General features: G+C 35.3%; 2 protein-coding genes across 3 annotated transcripts; one reads left to right on the top strand and one right to left on the bottom strand.

Moving 5' to 3' along the window:
* The first annotated feature begins 269 nt into the window (after positions 1-269).
* On the top strand, positions 270-12,493 carry LOC111305557 (histidine kinase 2-like). The gene is made up of 15 exons (XM_022903199.2): positions 270-812; positions 922-1,295; positions 2,309-2,578; positions 3,311-3,805; positions 4,077-4,352; positions 6,674-6,843; positions 6,969-7,181; positions 7,270-7,456; positions 7,583-7,634; positions 7,736-7,965; positions 8,093-8,191; positions 8,721-9,388; positions 9,950-10,456; positions 10,984-11,371; positions 11,813-12,493. Exons 1-14 carry the CDS (start codon positions 686-688, stop codon positions 11,231-11,233), a joined length of 3,918 nt encoding a protein of 1,305 aa, XP_022758934.2. The 5' UTR covers positions 270-685; the 3' UTR covers positions 11,234-11,371; positions 11,813-12,493.
* A 1,977-nt stretch (positions 12,494-14,470) lies between these two features.
* On the bottom strand, positions 14,471-17,186 carry LOC111305558 (uncharacterized). 2 transcript variants are annotated; one of them, XM_022903201.2, is made up of 5 exons: positions 16,990-17,175; positions 16,806-16,876; positions 16,592-16,672; positions 16,342-16,385; positions 14,471-14,840 (listed from the first exon to the last, which is right to left on the bottom strand). In XM_022903201.2, the coding sequence occupies exons 1-5, from the start codon at positions 17,084-17,086 to the stop codon at positions 14,741-14,743; spliced, it is 393 nt and encodes a 130-aa protein (XP_022758936.2). In that variant the 5' UTR covers positions 17,087-17,175; the 3' UTR covers positions 14,471-14,740. The 2 variants fall into 2 exon arrangements, with proteins under 2 accessions (XP_022758936.2, XP_089606819.1); XM_089750693.1 differs by lacking the exon at positions 16,592-16,672 and having other exon boundaries at positions 16,990-17,186.
* Between the last annotated feature and the right edge of the window lie 507 nt (positions 17,187-17,693).

Raw genomic sequence — 17,693 nt, forward strand, 5'->3', positions numbered from 1 at the left:
TGGACCCCTCACGCACCCAAAAAAACCCAGAAAATAAAAATGAAAGGGGTGAAAAAAGTTTAAAACTTTGATGTGATATTAAGTAATAAAATAATAAGGGGGGGAAGATGAGAATACTTTATTTTTTTTGGTTGTTGTTGTTGGAAGGGTGGTTTCTGATGCAGGAGTTTGTTTGCTTTTGGGGCCTAAAACCTTCCCCACCAGATGATGAGATAATCATGTACCCAAAGCCTCAGTTTCAAATGCTGGACACCAAACGAGTATAAGGAGAAACGGGGGGGCCATTGAGAGTGTTAAAAAGGGGAAAAAAGAAGTTACACGCCTCTTTTTTATCCAAAGTCTGATGATTGATTCCAGTTGGATTACCTCAGAAATCAAATGGGTTACAGTCCAAAATTTTGGTTTCAAAATGAGATTTTTTGTTAAAAAGTTGCAGTCTTGATACCTTCTTTTGGTTCTACAGACTTTGAGGGAAGGTTGAGAGTTCTTGGTATAGAAAAAAGCCAAAATTTTTACTTATTTCATATAATGATTCCCTTACAGGTTGCCCAAAAAAAACACTGGGTTGGGTTCAGATTGTTTGTTTTGGCATGATTGCTGATCCTTTTTTGGTGTTGTTTCAAAAGTAAGGCTTGGTTTTTGATGGGAGAGAAAAAAATAGCTTAGTATTTGAACTTTAAAGTGGATGATAAAGGGAGAAAGCAAAGAGGTTTGGAGTTTGAACCACTTTGCTTTCTTGGTATGGTGGATAATTGGACTTGTTTTTGTTGAGAAATGGGTTGAATTTTCTGCTGAGTTGTGTTCTTGGTTAGGTGAAGAATTTTTCTCCGTTTCCTTTTGGCAAATTTGAATCTGCTGTGGAATTTTGATCTTGAGGTCACCTTGGAGGTTTAACTTTCATGAGTTGTTCTTCTGGAACAGGGAATCTTGTGAAGCTCTCAAGGCTCCTTGGGGAAGTACACAAGCGTACGTTGGTCAAGATGTCTATGAACGGCAAGCTTTATGGTTCTAATTGTAGATTATCAGCAAATTTCAGGCTGAAGAAGGCAAAGGAGACTATGCATGGACCCAATTCTTTCAGGAAATGGAAGAGAAACCTTCTATTTCTCTGGCTTTTAGGCTTTGTTTCCACGGGGATTATTTGGTTTTTCTTGAGTTTCAATAGTGTATCTCCGGAGGGAAATGAGAAGAGTCCTGATTCTTGTGAGGAGAAGGCAAGAATCTTGCTCCAACATTTCAATGTTAGCAAGAACCAGTTTCATACTCTAGCTTCGTTCTTCTATGAATCAGATCAGGTAATTTTGTATCTTTGATAGCTTTAGACTTTACCTGTTTTTGGCTTAATTTGTTTGGTTTGAAGCTGGAATTTGTTTATACTGACAAAAACGGTTTCTTAGAATGTTCTTGTTTTGTTTTATGAAGGCTGAATATAATGGGATACGACAAATGTGGCTTTGTTCTATCGGAGTTTTCCTTGGTAGAAGATGATGTAGAATAAATATATTCTTTATTGGTTTTTCCCAGTTTCAATTGTAGTTATGCTGGAAATCATATAAGACATGAATCTGAAAATGGGTTTATAGTGTGATATGATAACCTATTTTCTTATCTTCTATAGTTGAATAATTCATTCACAAGATGAGTGCGGTCTTCTAGATTAAGCTGATGAGTTAGTTCTCATTCTCATTCAGGCTTGATGGGCCAGAGCCTTCTGCATTGTTCACGTTCTCCACTACTATGTAATTCTTCAAATAGGATACTTTTATGCTGGAAATGTTCTCAAATTCTCTTTCAATTCCTTAACAATTTCATAAATCCGAATGTTTTGAAAGAGTGGAATCATATGAAGCAATCCTATCATGTGATATTGCCGGCAAGCACAGGACATAATTTATATCTCTTCTTAAAAGGCCATGCTTTATGATTTATGACTTGATACAGATAACTTATTCTCTGACATCATAGAGAATACTGAACACGTTGAAATCAGGAGTATGTCCATTCTTTTGACAAGGCAATTGAGTCTGCATGAAGATAGTAATGTCCTACCATTGACTGCCAAATGAAGGTTATTGTGTTATGTATATCAAATTTAGTAGAAGGTTTTGAACTTATGATGTTTTAATTCCTGCATGAATTTAGCTTTTGGCCTTATCTCCTTTCAAATGATCGCATACCTTATAGAAGAATTGTTTGTTGAGAAGTTGCATGAACACTGTCTTTCTCACTAAAAATATTGTTGTAAAGATGCGTCTTAAATTTTCTACATGAAATTTCTATCATTCTCTCATTACTATCCATATTTCAGATAGCATTCCTCGAATGTGCCAGACATTCAGGACTTAAAAAGCAATCAAGTGATGGAATTGCCTGTGCTCTTAAAGTACTGTGTTCAGAGAAGCAAGACTTCAAAAAGCAGCAGATGTGGTTTGTAAAAACTACAGTACTTAAGGATCAATGCCCAGTCCAAGTTGAAAATATTCCCACTGAGCATGACTTGTCATTGCTGGAGCAGGACACTTCTGTCTCACAAAATGCTGTTTTGTTGACATCATTGGAGCATCATAGTGGCAGAAAGGTAGCAACCAGATTTTAGAAACACCTGATAGTAAAGATTCAACCTTTTAACTTTCAAAAGCAAAGTAGATGATGCTGTACAATTACTTCTTCCAACTGATGGGTAAAATTTTGCAACATATTTTTCCCCTTTCCCTTGGAATGAAAAAATGGAAAGGGAAAGAAAAAGAGCAGACTGTACATGGTTACACCTGCGGAGCACACCATTGGCCCATAATAATTTTGGCCGCAAAAGATTTCTTAAAAGAAGCTGATGAATTTATTTTGCTTTGTTAGGTATATATGTGCTCATAAAACTATTATATGTAGAGTTAAGGAATATTAAATGTTAAAGACAATTCCATTAAGTAAGAGAATGCTATGGAATTTTATAATTTTTGGTTAATAAATCCTGGTATTCTTTATGAGTGATATAATGAAATTTATGGTTTCAGTTGTGAATTGAACTGTCAGGATTATACATACATCATTCAGTTAAGCATGTGCATGTAAATGGACCATGAAGTAAAATGTCATATTCATCCAAAAGAAAATAAAACGTTGGAAAATAGCTTTTTATGCCCCTCCAAACCCTTTTCCATGATCAGATATTGTCAGAGTCATCTATGTATATATGATCTTACTGAAATTGCTTGCCTGAACGTGCTAAAGGAATATAAATGTGCCAAATCCAAATATCCATGAACAATACTATTAAAATAACTGTACTTCTCTGTTGGTTTGGCAAAAGCAGAACATCTTGCAAAGAAGTGCACTAGGAGTCCACTCAAAAGACCATTGTGAGAACTTGTCTTTTTGTATGGTGAAAGGATGTTGGCTGCTTCTTGTTGGGGTGATACTGAGCTGCAGGATTCCAGGAATTCGTTGGAAGCTCCGGAGGAACAGAAAGAATGAACCAGCTCCATTGCAGCCTGTAGCTCAGCAACTACAGCTGCTACTGCAACAGAAGCAGCATCAGCAAGCCCAGAGCCCTGCCAAAGGTGCAGGGAAGTGGAGAAAGAAACTCCTAGTCATTTTTGTTCTTCTGGGAATCCTTACATCCTTCTGGTTATTTTGGCATTTAAACCAAAAGATCATTTTGAGGAGAGAAGAGACGCTTGCCAACATGTGTGATGAAAGAGCACGGATGTTGCAAGATCAGTTCAATGTTAGCATGAATCATGTTAATGCATTGGCTATTCTTGTATCCACTTTTCACCATGGGAAGCATCCATCTGCCATCAATCAGGTCATATTCTGTGTGCTTGCACCTGAATATCAAATGCTTTTCTAATTTTACTTATATGGTTAAGTCTATGCTAATGAATGCTGAAGGCAAGTCTCAGTAATATTGTATAGCTTACATCACTTCACTCTAATTAACTGATTGACATCATAATCAACCATGATGGAACTGTAATTATTGGCTTAAAATTGTATATGAAAGTCAAGTACTTACTGCGTAGACAAATCTAGCTCTGCTTATATGTCGACCTGAACTACCATTTCATGTTTTGCAGAAAACATTTGGTGAATATACTGAGAGAACAGCTTTTGAGAGGCCACTCACCAGTGGTGTTGCTTATGCATTGAAAGTTCTTCACTCAGAGAGAGAGCAATTTGAGAAACAGCATGGATGGACAATAAAGAAAATGGAAACTGAGGACCAGACTTTAGTCCAAGATTGCCTAACAGAAAATTTGGATCCTGCACCCATTAAAGATGAATATGCACCAGTGATATTTTCACAAGAAACTGTGTCTCATATTGTCTCTATTGACATGATGTCTGGAAAGGTATGCTTTGCTTTAGCTTAGGCTGCGCTATATATATATATATTTATGTATTTTCCCTTTTATGGACAACCTGTGCTCTTCTGGGGCTGTTGATTGCTATTTTTGTTACCCTGATCATCCCCACGATAAATAACAACATAAAAAAGGTCAAATTGTTCCTTAACTTTATTTCCTTTTGCGTGTGAGTGTGCATGTGCGTGGATGCATGCACACACAGATGCACACCCATTTCCTCTTCTTAAGGCTCCCATCCTGGCTCTTACATTTTCTGGCAGACTTTGAACTGCAAATACCATATTGTGATAACCCAGTTTCTTTCATAGCTCATATGGAGATCAAGTGAAATGATTGCAAGTATGCATTATTATTTAAGATTAACCAAATCATATGTTGTACAAAATCTGTTACAGATAGCTAAATGGATTGGGAATTTCTCTAGTTGATAGTTAATGCTGCTGGAATATTATTTTATGCAGGTGGTATGCATATGCCATGTGCTCCACTTAAATTTTGACCGGAAAGTTAAACACGTTTTAACTACGTACTAATTGTTCTTGCACAGTATATAGGATAGAATGATAGGGAAGAACCAATGATGTGCCTACCCAAGATGGACAAGAAAGTACTAAATCCTTTAGCCTTTGAGGCACCTTTGAGTTTGACATTTTTTGGAAAACTCAGTTGTACCGTGAAAAGGACAAATTCAAGAAATCAACTTGTAGTGAAGGTGATTGTGGTATATGAATTCGCCATAGATGATCCTAAGTGTTACTTAGAGTTGATTGGAATGTTGTGTTTTCGCCTTTGCCTGGGATGGAAAGGGCCAAAGACAATGATTGTCTCCCTGAGCTTTTGGATGTGGCTTTCATATGGGACCATGTCATCATGGTTTTCCTGGTTGTGAATGTGTTGGTCCTCTAATGATCATTCTCAAACATTGATTGACCACGAGTTTGACATGATCTTGGGGAGTTTATCATGACATGGGGCTAAAACATGGAGCGATTCAGATGTGATGTGGATGGTACAGGAAAATTTAAGAGTAAATGAACTATAATCATGGTTGATAAAAGAAATTAGGAGTGACTGAAATCAGAGGTTTGAAATCTGGTTGTATTCTTCATTTAGGGCCATAATCAGGGAGAGTGAAATAATAACTATTAGCTCTTAGCCTTACACTAGGTCATTCTAGGAATATCCCAAATAGAAAAAAGTGTTTAAAGAAACAAAACACTTACTGAATTTTGATAAGACTTAAGTTGTAAAGAGAGCAAATAGAAAAAGCTTATGCAGGTTTTCCATTATTGTTGTCCTAATAACAACTAATATTGACCATTGAAGCTAAAACATCAAGAGCAGATGTAAACTGGAAATAATAATAATAATAATAATAATGAAGTGCTGTGAATGAGTCCTGCTTGGTGGTGTGAAAAGTACTTTATACAGCCAGAAAGAGAGGAAAGAGAGGAAAGAGAGAAAAGGGAGACAGGAAAGAATATGATTTTCACTATCCCAGTATCCAAAGTCTGACTGAAAATAATAGAAAGTATTGATAGTTATAGCCCATGTAACTCCAGTTCTTAGAAAATAGGAAATATCAAGAATAACCCTTCCTATAAATAAACCTTAACAACCTAATACCGGTCTTGCAAATTTTCTCATTTCTGGAGGAAGAATTAAGCTCACCACACAGCATTGCTGCAATCACTTAATAGTTAAATTCATGCAGAAGAGCTAGAAAACAGAGCAGGATGCTTTAAAGTACCTTGATACATAACCTCCCTAAAAGCAGGGCTAACATTTAAAAAGGACGCAAATTGAGCAAATTTGCTCTAAGTTCAAGCTTTTGAATGGTGAGAAATGTTTCATTGGTTATGGCATGAAATTTCTTTTTAGTGATTTAGCAAAAATTGAGGATGAGTGTGTACTGTGACAACATTGCTGAAAATTGCTTGCCCGTGGAATGCAGATTAGCAAAAAGTCTATAATCCAAATTATCCATAGCAACATTCTGTTTGATCTTAACACTGAAACATGATAGGTGTTTATAATCATAGCAATCAATTCGACTTTTTCTCAGATTCCAGGTCAAAGATTAAAGAATCAACTTCAAATCCCTTTTATCCTGTTATAATAGATTTTAGCTGGTAGACCACTAGTAGGAATGCATGCTCAATTGCAAAGTCATAATGTTGAATACAATCCCTAAAGACTTTTACATAAAAAGATTACACCATAGAAGTGTGTCTATTTACATCTCACTGTCTTAACTTCATTTAGCCAATAATATTATGTTAATTCGCTCTTTCTACTTTTCACAGGAAGACCGTGAGAACATCCTAAGGGCAAGGGCAACTGGAAAAGGAGTATTGACATCACCTTTTAAGCTGTTAAAATCCAATAACCTTGGTGTTGTGCTCACATTTGCTGTTTATAACAAGGATTTGCCTCCAGATGCTACACCAGACCAACGTATTGAAGCGACTGTGGGGTAAATTATCTCTTAAATCATTCTTGATTTCTGTACAATAATTTTGGACAATTATTAGCATTATTGTCAATTAGCGAATTTTTATATTTATTAGAAAATATTTCAATAGTGAATCTCAATTACAGGTATCTTGGTGCATCTTATGATGTCCCCTCCCTGGTGAAGAAGCTTTTGCACCAACTTGCCAGCAAGCAAACAATTGTTGTCAATGTTTATGACACAACCAATGCATCTGCTCCTATCAGCATGTATGGTACTGATGTAACTGATACTGGCCTACTGCATGTCAGCAACCTTGATTTTGGGGACCCATTAAGGAAGCATGAGATGCACTGCAGGTTAGTTTTCCCAAAAATTAAATAGATAATATTGGCAAAAAGATGTGGGATGGCATATTTCCTAAAAACCACTATTTTTCTGTTGTAGGTTCAAGCAAAAACCTCCATTACCTTGGACTGCTATAAATGCTTCACTAGGAGTCCTAGTTATTACTTTGCTTGTTGGTCATATCTTCCTTGCAGCTATAAGTCGAATTGCAAAAGTAGAGAATGACTACCGTGAGATGATGGAGCTCAAAGCTCGTGCTGAAGCTGCAGATGTAGCCAAATCTCAGGTGCAATTGCCACCAAATTTATTTCTCTAGTGATTGTCATCTTACATTTAAAACCTTCCCCTAGAAAATGGCTATAATGTAATAGTTCTATAGTGTTTTCTAACTTAATGATTTTCATTTTTGTAGTTTCTAGCTACTGTTTCCCATGAGATCCGGACTCCAATGAATGGTGTTTTAGGTGATTAGAAAGCCTTTCATTTGTATAAATATTAATTCTCTCTTCTGGCACAACTAATTAACAGAATTTCACTTGTCTTTTGTTTGTATAAATATTCACAGGTATGCTGAAAATGCTGATGGACACAGATCTTGATGCAATCCAAAGGGACTATGCTGAGACTGCTCATGCTAGTGGGAAAGATCTTATCTCACTGATAAATGAGGTCCTTGATCAGGCTAAGATAGAATCAGGCAAGCTTGAACTTGAGGACGTGCCCTTTGATCTACGCTCTCTTCTTGATAATGTTCTCTCACTCTCCTCAGACAAATCTAATGGTAAAGGGATTGAGGTAAAACCAAGATATTCTTTTACTGTTATTATTATTTTTTTAAATTAATCTGATTTCTTTTTCTTCTTCTGTTTTTCTTCACTTCCTTACATAATTTTGTTTGATTTTGTTCTTTGAACATGAAAAGTTGGCCGTTTATGTATCTGATCGGGTTCCTGAAGTTGTTGTTGGTGATCCTGGACGGTTTCGGCAAATAATTACAAATCTTGTTGGAAATTCAATTAAGGTTTGTTATGTTTGAATTTCCATGTTTCTTCCCTTTCCATTCCATCATATACTCGAAACTTAAATTGCCACAAGACTAGGAGAATGATATGTTGGATGCATTTTCCTTGTGGAGAATTGAGTGGGGCTATCACCTAGTCTTTTTCTTCAGATTCACAATCCTATTACATAAGTCTTGGCTCTGACCTTGTTTCTATGACTTATTGGTTGATAGGGTGGATTCTATCAGGGACAACACATGCCATTAAATAGAATATTCTTTGTGAATGAGAGAAGAAAAAATTTTCTGTTGATAGTATTTACAGTTTAAAATTTTTGAAACATGCATGCAGCAATATGGTAACTTAATGTAGCCAAGTGATTCCAACTCATGAATGCACGGGATCCAAGATTCCAGGGTTCTCTCATGCTTAAGTTGCACCTAAAAAACCAGGAAATCAGATGAAAATTTGGGTTCCCCTATTATTTTCAGTTTCATATCTTTTGAAATTTGAATTTTTTCCCTAACTTATCACTCTTTGAACTTGCAGTTCACGCAAGATAAGGGACATATTTTTGTCTCAGTGCATCTGGTAGATGAAGTGAAAGGCGCATTTGATGTGGGAGACAAGGTGTTACAACAAGGCTTGAATTTAGTTCAAGACATGTCAAGCAGAACATATAATACATTAAGTGGGTTTCCAGTGGTAGACAGATGGAAAAGCTGGGAGAATTTTAAAGTATTAAATGGCAAAGATACAACGGAGGATCCTGAAAAGATTAAATTACTAGTTACAGTTGAGGACACTGGTGTAGGAATTCGTTTAGATGCACAAGCTCGAATTTTCACTCCTTTTGTGCAAGCTGACAGTTCCACTTCACGACATTATGGTGGGACTGGAATAGGATTGAGCATCAGCAAACATCTGGTGGAACTCATGCATGGGGAGATTGGGTTTGTGAGTGAATCTGGTGTTGGCAGTACTTTCTCATTTACTGGAGCTTTTGGAAAAGGCGAAGCGAGTTCTCTGGATCCAAAGTGGAAGCAATATGATCCAGCGGTTTCAGAATTCCAAGGATTGGGAGCACTGGTTATTGATAATAGAAGCATCCGAGCTGAGGTCACCAGATATCATCTACGGAGATTGGGAATATCTGTGGATATAACTTCCAGTATAGAGTCAGCATGTACCTATTTGTCAAGCACTTGCGGCACAAGGTAGGTAGAATAGTTCTGGTGGTACATATGTCATAGTCTCGTTTAGTGACACTTGCACATAGAAGATTGAAGGCTTTTAATATTCTACACAAAATGAACCAACTTTCTGAATTGGAAAGCTTTTATTTGAATTGATTACAATATTAATCCTTACACAAAGGAACCTAGCGAAAGATACATGATTATTACGATAGTTTTCTCTAACATACTTTGTTTAAAATGCATCACTCTGAATACTCTAGGTATTGTTCTGAATCTAAACAACTTATTTAAATCTAGAAACCAACATGTGCACATTAATGAGGGTTAGTTTTTGCAGTTTTTGAACACTTTTTAGTAGAAGTTTCTGAGAGTCACCTGTTGATAAGTATATCCTTTTCTAAACCTGCAACAAGATTAAGATTTATAAGTAATGATACTACTAATAATAAGCATGCTGATTTATGAACAAGAATTTGAATACAATTACTTTTGGATATTTGAATTACCATGAAAGCTTACTCCAACACCGTTCAACTTACCTTGGTTTTGCTGATGAATTTTTATTTGTTTCTTTTGCAGTGCATTTGCACATTTGGCCCTGATTCTTATTGACAAGGATGTTTGGAATCAGGAAACAATTCTTCAGTTACGTTCTTTGCTCAAAGAACATAGGCAAAATGGCAGGCTAGATGTATCAACACATGTTCCAAAGATTTTTCTCTTGGCTACCTCCATGAGCCCTGCTGAACGCTCCAAGCTTAAGACTGCTGGTTTTGTAGATAATGTGCTGATGAAACCTCTTCGGTTGAGTGTCTTGATTGCCTGTTTCCAAGAAGCCCTTGGAAACGGTGGAAAGGACCAAATACAGAGAAAGAAAACATCTACACTTGGGACCCTACTTAGAGACAAGCGGATTTTAGTGGTTGATGACAATAAAGTTAACAGAAGAGTGGCAGAAGGTGCGTTAAAGAAATGTGGAGCAATTGTTTCCTGTGTGGAAAGAGGCCGGGATGCGTTGGACAAGCTTAAGCCACCCCATAATTTTGATGCCTGCTTCATGGATCTCCAGATGCCAGAAATGGATGGGTAATCAATCAAACTTCGCTTTAACTTTGTTTTTCCATGTTTGTGCTTCTTTCAGCATAAACTTGAAACTATGACAAAAGAGGCCTCTGTCAAGCAACAGTGGTTATATTTAATGGTTGCTTGCAGCAAGGAAGTGATTTATTGCATTTCTAATCAAAATTCATCAAAATATTATAACTTAATGACTGATAAAGGGTTTAGCATTTACTCAGTTCATGCAACTATATGAGGCAAAATTATTTTTAAGTTTATTCAGAACCAGATATTTGGGCTTTGATATGATGGGGTAAAAAAAATGCTGATTTGTTTGATAAATTCTTGGTCGACTAAGGCAATTCGTAAACTGTAAATTGTTTTTGTTGTAATTTGTTTCCTATGGATCTACACATCTTCAAGATTTGTTTTAAATGGAAAGAGATCCTCATATGTCATGAATGCCCTTCTGAGAATTTCTTATGAATAGTTTCTTGTTAAGATTTTCTACTCTTACTGTACATCACAATCTTCATGCTCCAAATATTATGCAGGTTTGAAGCAACTAGGCAAATCCGCAGTGCAGAGAGTGAGGTCAACAAAAAAATTGCTTCTGGAGAAACATCAATTGAGATATATGGAAATGTGTCTCACTGGCACATTCCAATATTAGCAATGACAGCTGATGTAATCCAGGCTACAAATGAAGAGTGCATGAAATGTGGGATGGATGACTATGTTTCAAAGCCTTTTGAGGAAGAGAAACTTTATTCAACTGTTGCTCGTTTTTTTAAGTCTGGTTGATAAAATGGGAGGTGTTTGAACTTTCATTGCCAGGTTGATCCCTATGTCTTTTGGTTGTCTGACAAGTGACAAGCCTTAACTGCCATGCGGTTTCACTGACCTATGTCTTGCTGCATATTGGTGGACGTCTGAAATACGGTAATTTTGGCATCTCTCTTATCTTTGTGTTCTAAATAGAATGTGTAATAATCAAATATATGATGTCTGCTTCATGTATCTTACTTCACTCCTGTAGTACAGGTAGGCTTTTTCATCTCCTTTTATTTCCACTACAAAGTGTTCTTTTAGCTTCAGGAATGGGGAAACATGCTTTTTTTTGTGCTTTTCTTTTTGGTTCAATAAACTGGGACTTCTATGTTCTTTATTGTGGATTTTGGTTTTGTTTGGTTCTTTTTTTTTTTTTAATTTTTTTTAATTTCTTTAGAGTGACAAAAGATGCTTCTTCATGTACATATCACTAATGGTACGATGAATTCTTTTTTTTTTTTCGGTTGGTCAATGAATGATATCATGAATTCAAACTATTTGATATTCCACAAAATGGTTTTTGGATGTTTACCATGTGGTTTTTGTCTTCAGGAATGCTGAGCTTGCATCCATGATTTGGCTTTCAAGTGTGTTGAATACCAGGGAAGGGTGTTCAAATTCTTCTGAATGTTGGTTGCCATCCATTTTGCTCAATATAATCACTTGCCTAGTACAAAGGAAAAAGTGGTGCTTTTCCTGTACACACCAATTTTTATTTAATTGTAATTAACCGACCTCCTCCCCCCCATATTTTATATGTTGTCAGCCAAACAATAAAATTTATGTAGAGTTTCCATTTTTCAAGCTCTTGTAAGATGAGTGATTTATTTTTATTATCATAGTCAGTTTTTATGTCAGAAATCTGCACAAACTTCACGGATCAAAGTTAGAACTATCATTTTACTGGAGTCAAATATGGGCATCTTGAAATGTTACCATTTTTCATTCCAATGGAATTAAAGGTAGATACAATTGCTGGTTGGAAGTTCAGTGAAACTTAAGAAAATAGCAAACTCCCTCAACCGACAAATTAAGTTGGCAATGCATGCTGTTTTCTGCGCTGAAAGATTATGTTCCTCTTGATTTCTTTGGTTGTCTGCTACTTGTTGTACATTATCCTTTTCATTTTTTTCTTGGTACAATCAGTGTGAACTAAATGTATCATATAATTTTGCCGTGGTTGTAAGTAATAAATTGCTTGATTTGATTTGATTTTGTAAATATTTTGTTCTCTCTTTTTGTCTAATGGTGTTGCCAAGCACTTGTGGGTAGGGTTATGAACTACTCACAAAAAAGCCTAGCCATCGATCTAATGCTTAGTTTTGGATGGTGAGCATCAACATGAAGTGGAGATTCTGCGTCCATAATTTATCATCTAATCTTTTATTTACTTGTTTCTTTTCATCTTTTGTGTATATGAACACTGCTCAAATTTTGAGTGTTTGAGCAGTTTCTGAGTTGAAAATGTCATCATCCCATTTTTTTCTCTGAAGTTGAATGTTGTAAAAGGATTAGCATATAACACGGAGAGGCAGTGATCAGGTGCTAATACTGGAAATTTTGCTGAAAGAACTCCCAAGAAAAATTGGAAAATTTATTCTAAAGTTTTGTTTTTGTTTCCAGGGAACACCGTTATTTCTAGTTTGTCCAAAGTTAGAAGACAGCCAAACATGGAGCCCGTGGTTTTTTTTTTTTTGGAAGGACAAGCCTAAAAGACCATAACATTTCTAGTATATGTGTTATGCTATTCATTTAACACTTTAGAAGGGATATTGACTGCTTGTGGCTATGTGATTTCTCATTGGATGGATCATATATTTTCCCAGTTCCCAGATTGAATATCTCTCTCCCTCCCCCCTCGAATAGGAAAATGTCTCTTGTCGATGAGGATAATGCTTGATCTGCTGCTGATGTCAATGATTCCTCAAATATCAGGCATGATTTTTTGCCAACATAAAGCAAATGAACTAGCTACTGTCATGATTACTCTTTAACATATATTTCCTGTTTAATTCTAGCATTGAGAAAACTGGGGTACATTGTAAAACATAGTTAAAACTCCATGTCATGTATAAGCCACAAGATGATTTCATCTGTATACTGCATTATCTAAGATGCTGTTTTCTGTGCTTGTTATACCAGTTGGGGAATCTGAGCAATAATGCATGTATAGCTGATAAACAAACACCAGATGATGAGTTGAAGGTAGCCCTGGATTGGGCTTGTGGGAAAGGTGGTAGCACTTTCTACTCATAAAAAAGATTAAAAAAAAAAATCAAAATGAGCAAATCCCATGTGCCTAGAAAGTAGAAAGTGCAAGTCATATGAGACTGCTGTTTGGTCATGTGCTGCTGTTAATTTACTCGTTTAATAACGATGCTAAAGCAATGAATTAGCTGACGCAAAAGGGAGAAAAAAAAGGGAAAGAAACAGGGATTACAATCCATGTGGGTGCTACTGAATCATATCTTTATTGTGGCAGGAGTGAAAAGAAAGAAAACCCTGCCTTATCAGAACAGAAAGTGGATAACAGCTCACTGCTTAGACTCCATCTCTGTCCATAATCGAACTTCTTATTTATGCCTTTGTTGACTAATTTTCCTATTCTTAATTGATCTTTTCAGGGTTTTTCTATTATTTTTTTTGTGTGTTATCTTTACAATGACCCTTCTTCCATATATTTTTTACCAGCAGGTAGTTCTTGCCAATACGAGTTTATTCCCTGACTTAGATACAAATCAATTCATGTAATAAAATCAGATGTTGATCGTTCTACTTTTTCCCTTTCCATGGTCGAGTCTGTTTCTCTTTCTAACCTTGCTGTGATATGTTGACAACTTGAGATTTAACATTTCTTGTTGCAAAAAAGCTGAAAAGCTTTCAAAAATACAGTAGAAAATTTCCACCATTATGGCTGATTTTCTGAAAATTGAAATGTTGGTCACTATCTTGCAAATTGATCCTATTTTTCCTCTTTCAATTTGTTCAATTAACGCTTCATGTTTCCAGGTAATACAAAATTTGTCATCCGCTGAGGGCCAAACTATGACATAATGCATAATTTCTCATACTAACAAATTATGTCCTATGATCATAAATGCATAACTAAAACATGTTTCTACCATGTAGAGTGATGATGATCATATGCCTGACAACACCAAAATCAAAACATGATACCAAAAAAAAAAAAAACTTATGAGGCAACACTGATATAATAATTTGTTTGTTCTTATTTGCTTCCAAGAGCAGTGAGAATTCTGTAACAGTGAAATTCTTATTAGATCCATCCACAGGGCATCTTAAGAGACAATAACAAGCACAATAACTATAAAGCGGTTACACTATAAACAAATGGCGGGACAAAGAGGACAAGAAGTATGGCAAGGTATTCTCAAGCTCCTGTTTAATCCCAAAGCATATATTTCTGAAGTTCGGAAACTTCTTAATTCGACAGCATGAGTTCTAAGAAAATTCCAATCTTCAGAATAATAAACTTGCCCAAGCTGCGACAAAAGCCAAGCCGCCAAATGGAGCTAGGGCAGAAAACTTTCTATCCTCAAGATATGCTGCTGTGTAACACCTGTGCAGTCCATAACAATATAATTACACTTTCACAATTAACAATATAAATTCTGCATGAATGAATTTAACTTGAGCATAAACGCATTCAAAAGATGATTACTTGAAAAGCACATGATGGAAATGCTCAAAAGAAACAAAAAGAAAGAAAAGCATAGAATAGAGAAGCAGTTTTTAAATGATATTCAGAGAGTGCAAAATGCAACATTATCCAAAATTATGAATTTGAAATGATAACCTCTGTCTTGATAACTGATCCTAGTATTACCATAAATTTACCATATCATTCTACATATAGTTTGGATGGGAAAAAATAGCATCAGAATTACGAGGGATGATGCTGTGATGGTGTCCAGTTCAGTGCTTTCCTTCTAAAGGTGTTTGTGTCACACAATGAAGGGTAGAACCAGTCGCTGCAACAATTCTAATGGGAGGAGAAGTACTTGGACATTAGACAGTTGGCAAAACATAAGCATGTGCAACTGCTTATATTTATTCATATTGATACATAGTACCGATTTGTCATGTAACTGTTCAAAGGTTCTGTTTTTATATCAAATCACTAGGGCTTCAATTATTTAAACAAAACATACAGAGAACCCACGAAGTTGAATGAGTGGTGTTATGGTCCATATACATCATTACAGAGCTGTGTTAATTCACAGCATTACTAATGCATGGCATCCCAACTTCATGGCTTCAATACAAAAAAAATACACGACAAAGAATTTGACATTTAGCAACACAGATTTTTACATAATTTTGTAAAGTGATACACATATTTGTGATGCAAAATGTACAGATTTGCAGCAATTTTATACACATTCTTATTGTGAGATATAGTCAACGGTAACTTATTGCAGCATCAGACATTTTATATACCAAAATGTCTTTTCTGCAACAAAATATAAATTGCTAGAACAAGGCCTTTTATGCACCCAAAATGCTCAATTTGCAAGACTATAAAAGTTGCCCCAAAAACCTTTGTTGCTAAACATCGGATTCCTACCAATTCTACTCAATTTTACAAGTAGTACCTCCATCTTTTATTGCTTTCTCATCACTTATCAGACCATCCAACTCCAGTACATTCAAAACCATCACTAACTCTAGAAATTATCCATATCGCACACAAGATGGACACTGTAAAAAGAAAAGAAAATATAAACAGCTCTCCCACCTATATAACGCATACATGGAGAATAGCACAATATATGAACTCTTCACAAATACAAAAAACATATAACCTAAGATATGCACTCAAAAACAAGGTGATTTATGCCCATACCCATGAAATCTCAAAAAATGCAAGTTTAAAACCATTAGAAGTATCATGTTCATCAAGGAAAGTAACCCGAAATATGAAGACTTCACAAACATCAATCAAAATTGAAACCAGTAACTTTACTTTCACCGTATCCTTTATTTTCAGAGGAACCATTCACCAACCAAATGTGAAATCCGTACAAAATTCATTAAAGACCAAAGAGAAGGCAACTTACGACCCAGAGAAAGTAAGAATGCCAGCAGTCAAAAGGGCTCCAAACTGAAACACAACACACAAAAGCTCTTAACCCATTTATAACTCAACATGGAGCAATAAAATTTAGGGCGTTGTTTGATTAGTCACTTGTAACTAAAACAAAAAAACCACTCAATAATCAATAAAGTAGTTTTCAAAACAACGCTAATCAAACAATGCCCAGAAAAGCAATGAGTAAAACATAAATAAAAGGGAAAAGGGGAACTAACAACGTGTGGGCGTTTGGTAATAGGGGCAGCAAGGAGTGCAGCTGTGTGAAAAAAGTGGTAAATAGAAGCAATTTGCCATACCTGCTTGTATCATCCAATTATTTTGCACCCAGTAATAAGAAATAAACCCAAAAAGGGCAAAAAAAAAAAGCAACAAAAGAGTTAAAAAGTGAAAATTTTTAGTGAAAAATGAAATGGGTAATAAAAAACTGACCTCTTTGAAAATGGGTTTTTCAGGTTTGAAGATATGGAATCCATATGTGCCCAATCCAAGAGCTGCTATTCCTGTTTTTCATTAAAAAAAAAAAAAAAAAAACCCATAAATACATAAATAAATAAATAAATATATATATAGTATAGAAAAAAATTATTGAAAAGATTAGATAAGAAGTTAAAACCAGAAACAGCAGCAATCTTGTGCCAGTGATAAGGATCCATTTCAGAAATTCTCATACGCTCTCTTCTTTCTTCAGTTTTGACTTCTGGTCGCATCATTACATTTACGACCGGCGATGCATGGAGCAAACTTTCTTTTAATTATCAAAGACGGAGCTAAACGCAGTCGTTTAATTGTAGCTGAAACGCAACCGTTTATATGGTTTTCCTCTTTTGCCTTTTTCCCACGGTGGTGCAATATTGCTGTCTATTGTAATTTGCATACCTTTTGTATCCACTTCTAGTTGTGGCTCAAGTTTTTGTTTATTCCTTTCTTCTATCTGTGGCATAAAATTATCATTCAATTTATCTTTTTACCAATTTACACTAATGTGATAGAAAATCATTAAAAATGTTAGGTGATGTTGATATATGAATTCTTTTGTATACAATATTGATAATGAAAATTTTTAATTTTATAATCAAATTGAAAGATTGTCATGTATTCATTCAACAATATATTTTTATAATATTATAATAAAATAATATTATATTTATATTAATATTTCTTTTATTATTTAATTGATTATTTAATATTATATTTTTATATTCTTTTAAAAAAAATTCGATATGTATGTTCATTTTTGTTCCATATCTAATGTCTCTTAATATTTTTCATTTATGTCAATATCTTGATTAAGATCATAATAGTAGAGTTATATACGTT

The sequence above is a fragment of the Durio zibethinus genome, chromosome 21 (assembly GCF_047325235.1).
Source record: "Durio zibethinus cultivar Kanyao isolate XHJ-2024 chromosome 21, ASM4732523v1, whole genome shotgun sequence".
In the NCBI taxonomy this organism is placed as follows: domain Eukaryota; kingdom Viridiplantae; phylum Streptophyta; class Magnoliopsida; order Malvales; family Malvaceae; genus Durio; species Durio zibethinus.

Bases quoted from the DNA above. Each gene is read 5' to 3' on its own strand.
- LOC111305557 (XM_022903199.2), top strand. From the start codon at position 686: ATGATAAAGGGAGAAAGCAAAGAGGTTTGGAGTTTGAACCACTTTGCT. The intron at 6,844-6,968 runs GTAAATTATCTC...TCTCAATTACAG, and splicing joins CGTATTGAAGCGACTGTGGG to GTATCTTGGTGCATCTTATG. The intron at 7,457-7,582 runs GTGCAATTGCCA...TCATTTTTGTAG, and splicing joins CAGATGTAGCCAAATCTCAG to TTTCTAGCTACTGTTTCCCA.
- LOC111305558 (XM_022903201.2), bottom strand. From the start codon at position 17,086: ATGATGCGACCAGAAGTCAAAACTGAAGAAAGAAGAGAGCGTATGAGA. The intron at 16,673-16,805 runs GTCAGTTTTTTA...TGATACAAGCAG, and splicing joins AAAAACCCATTTTCAAAGAG to GTATGGCAAATTGCTTCTAT. The intron at 14,841-16,341 runs GTAAGTTGCCTT...TGGACTGCACAG, and splicing joins ATTCTTACTTTCTCTGGGTC to GTGTTACACAGCAGCATATC.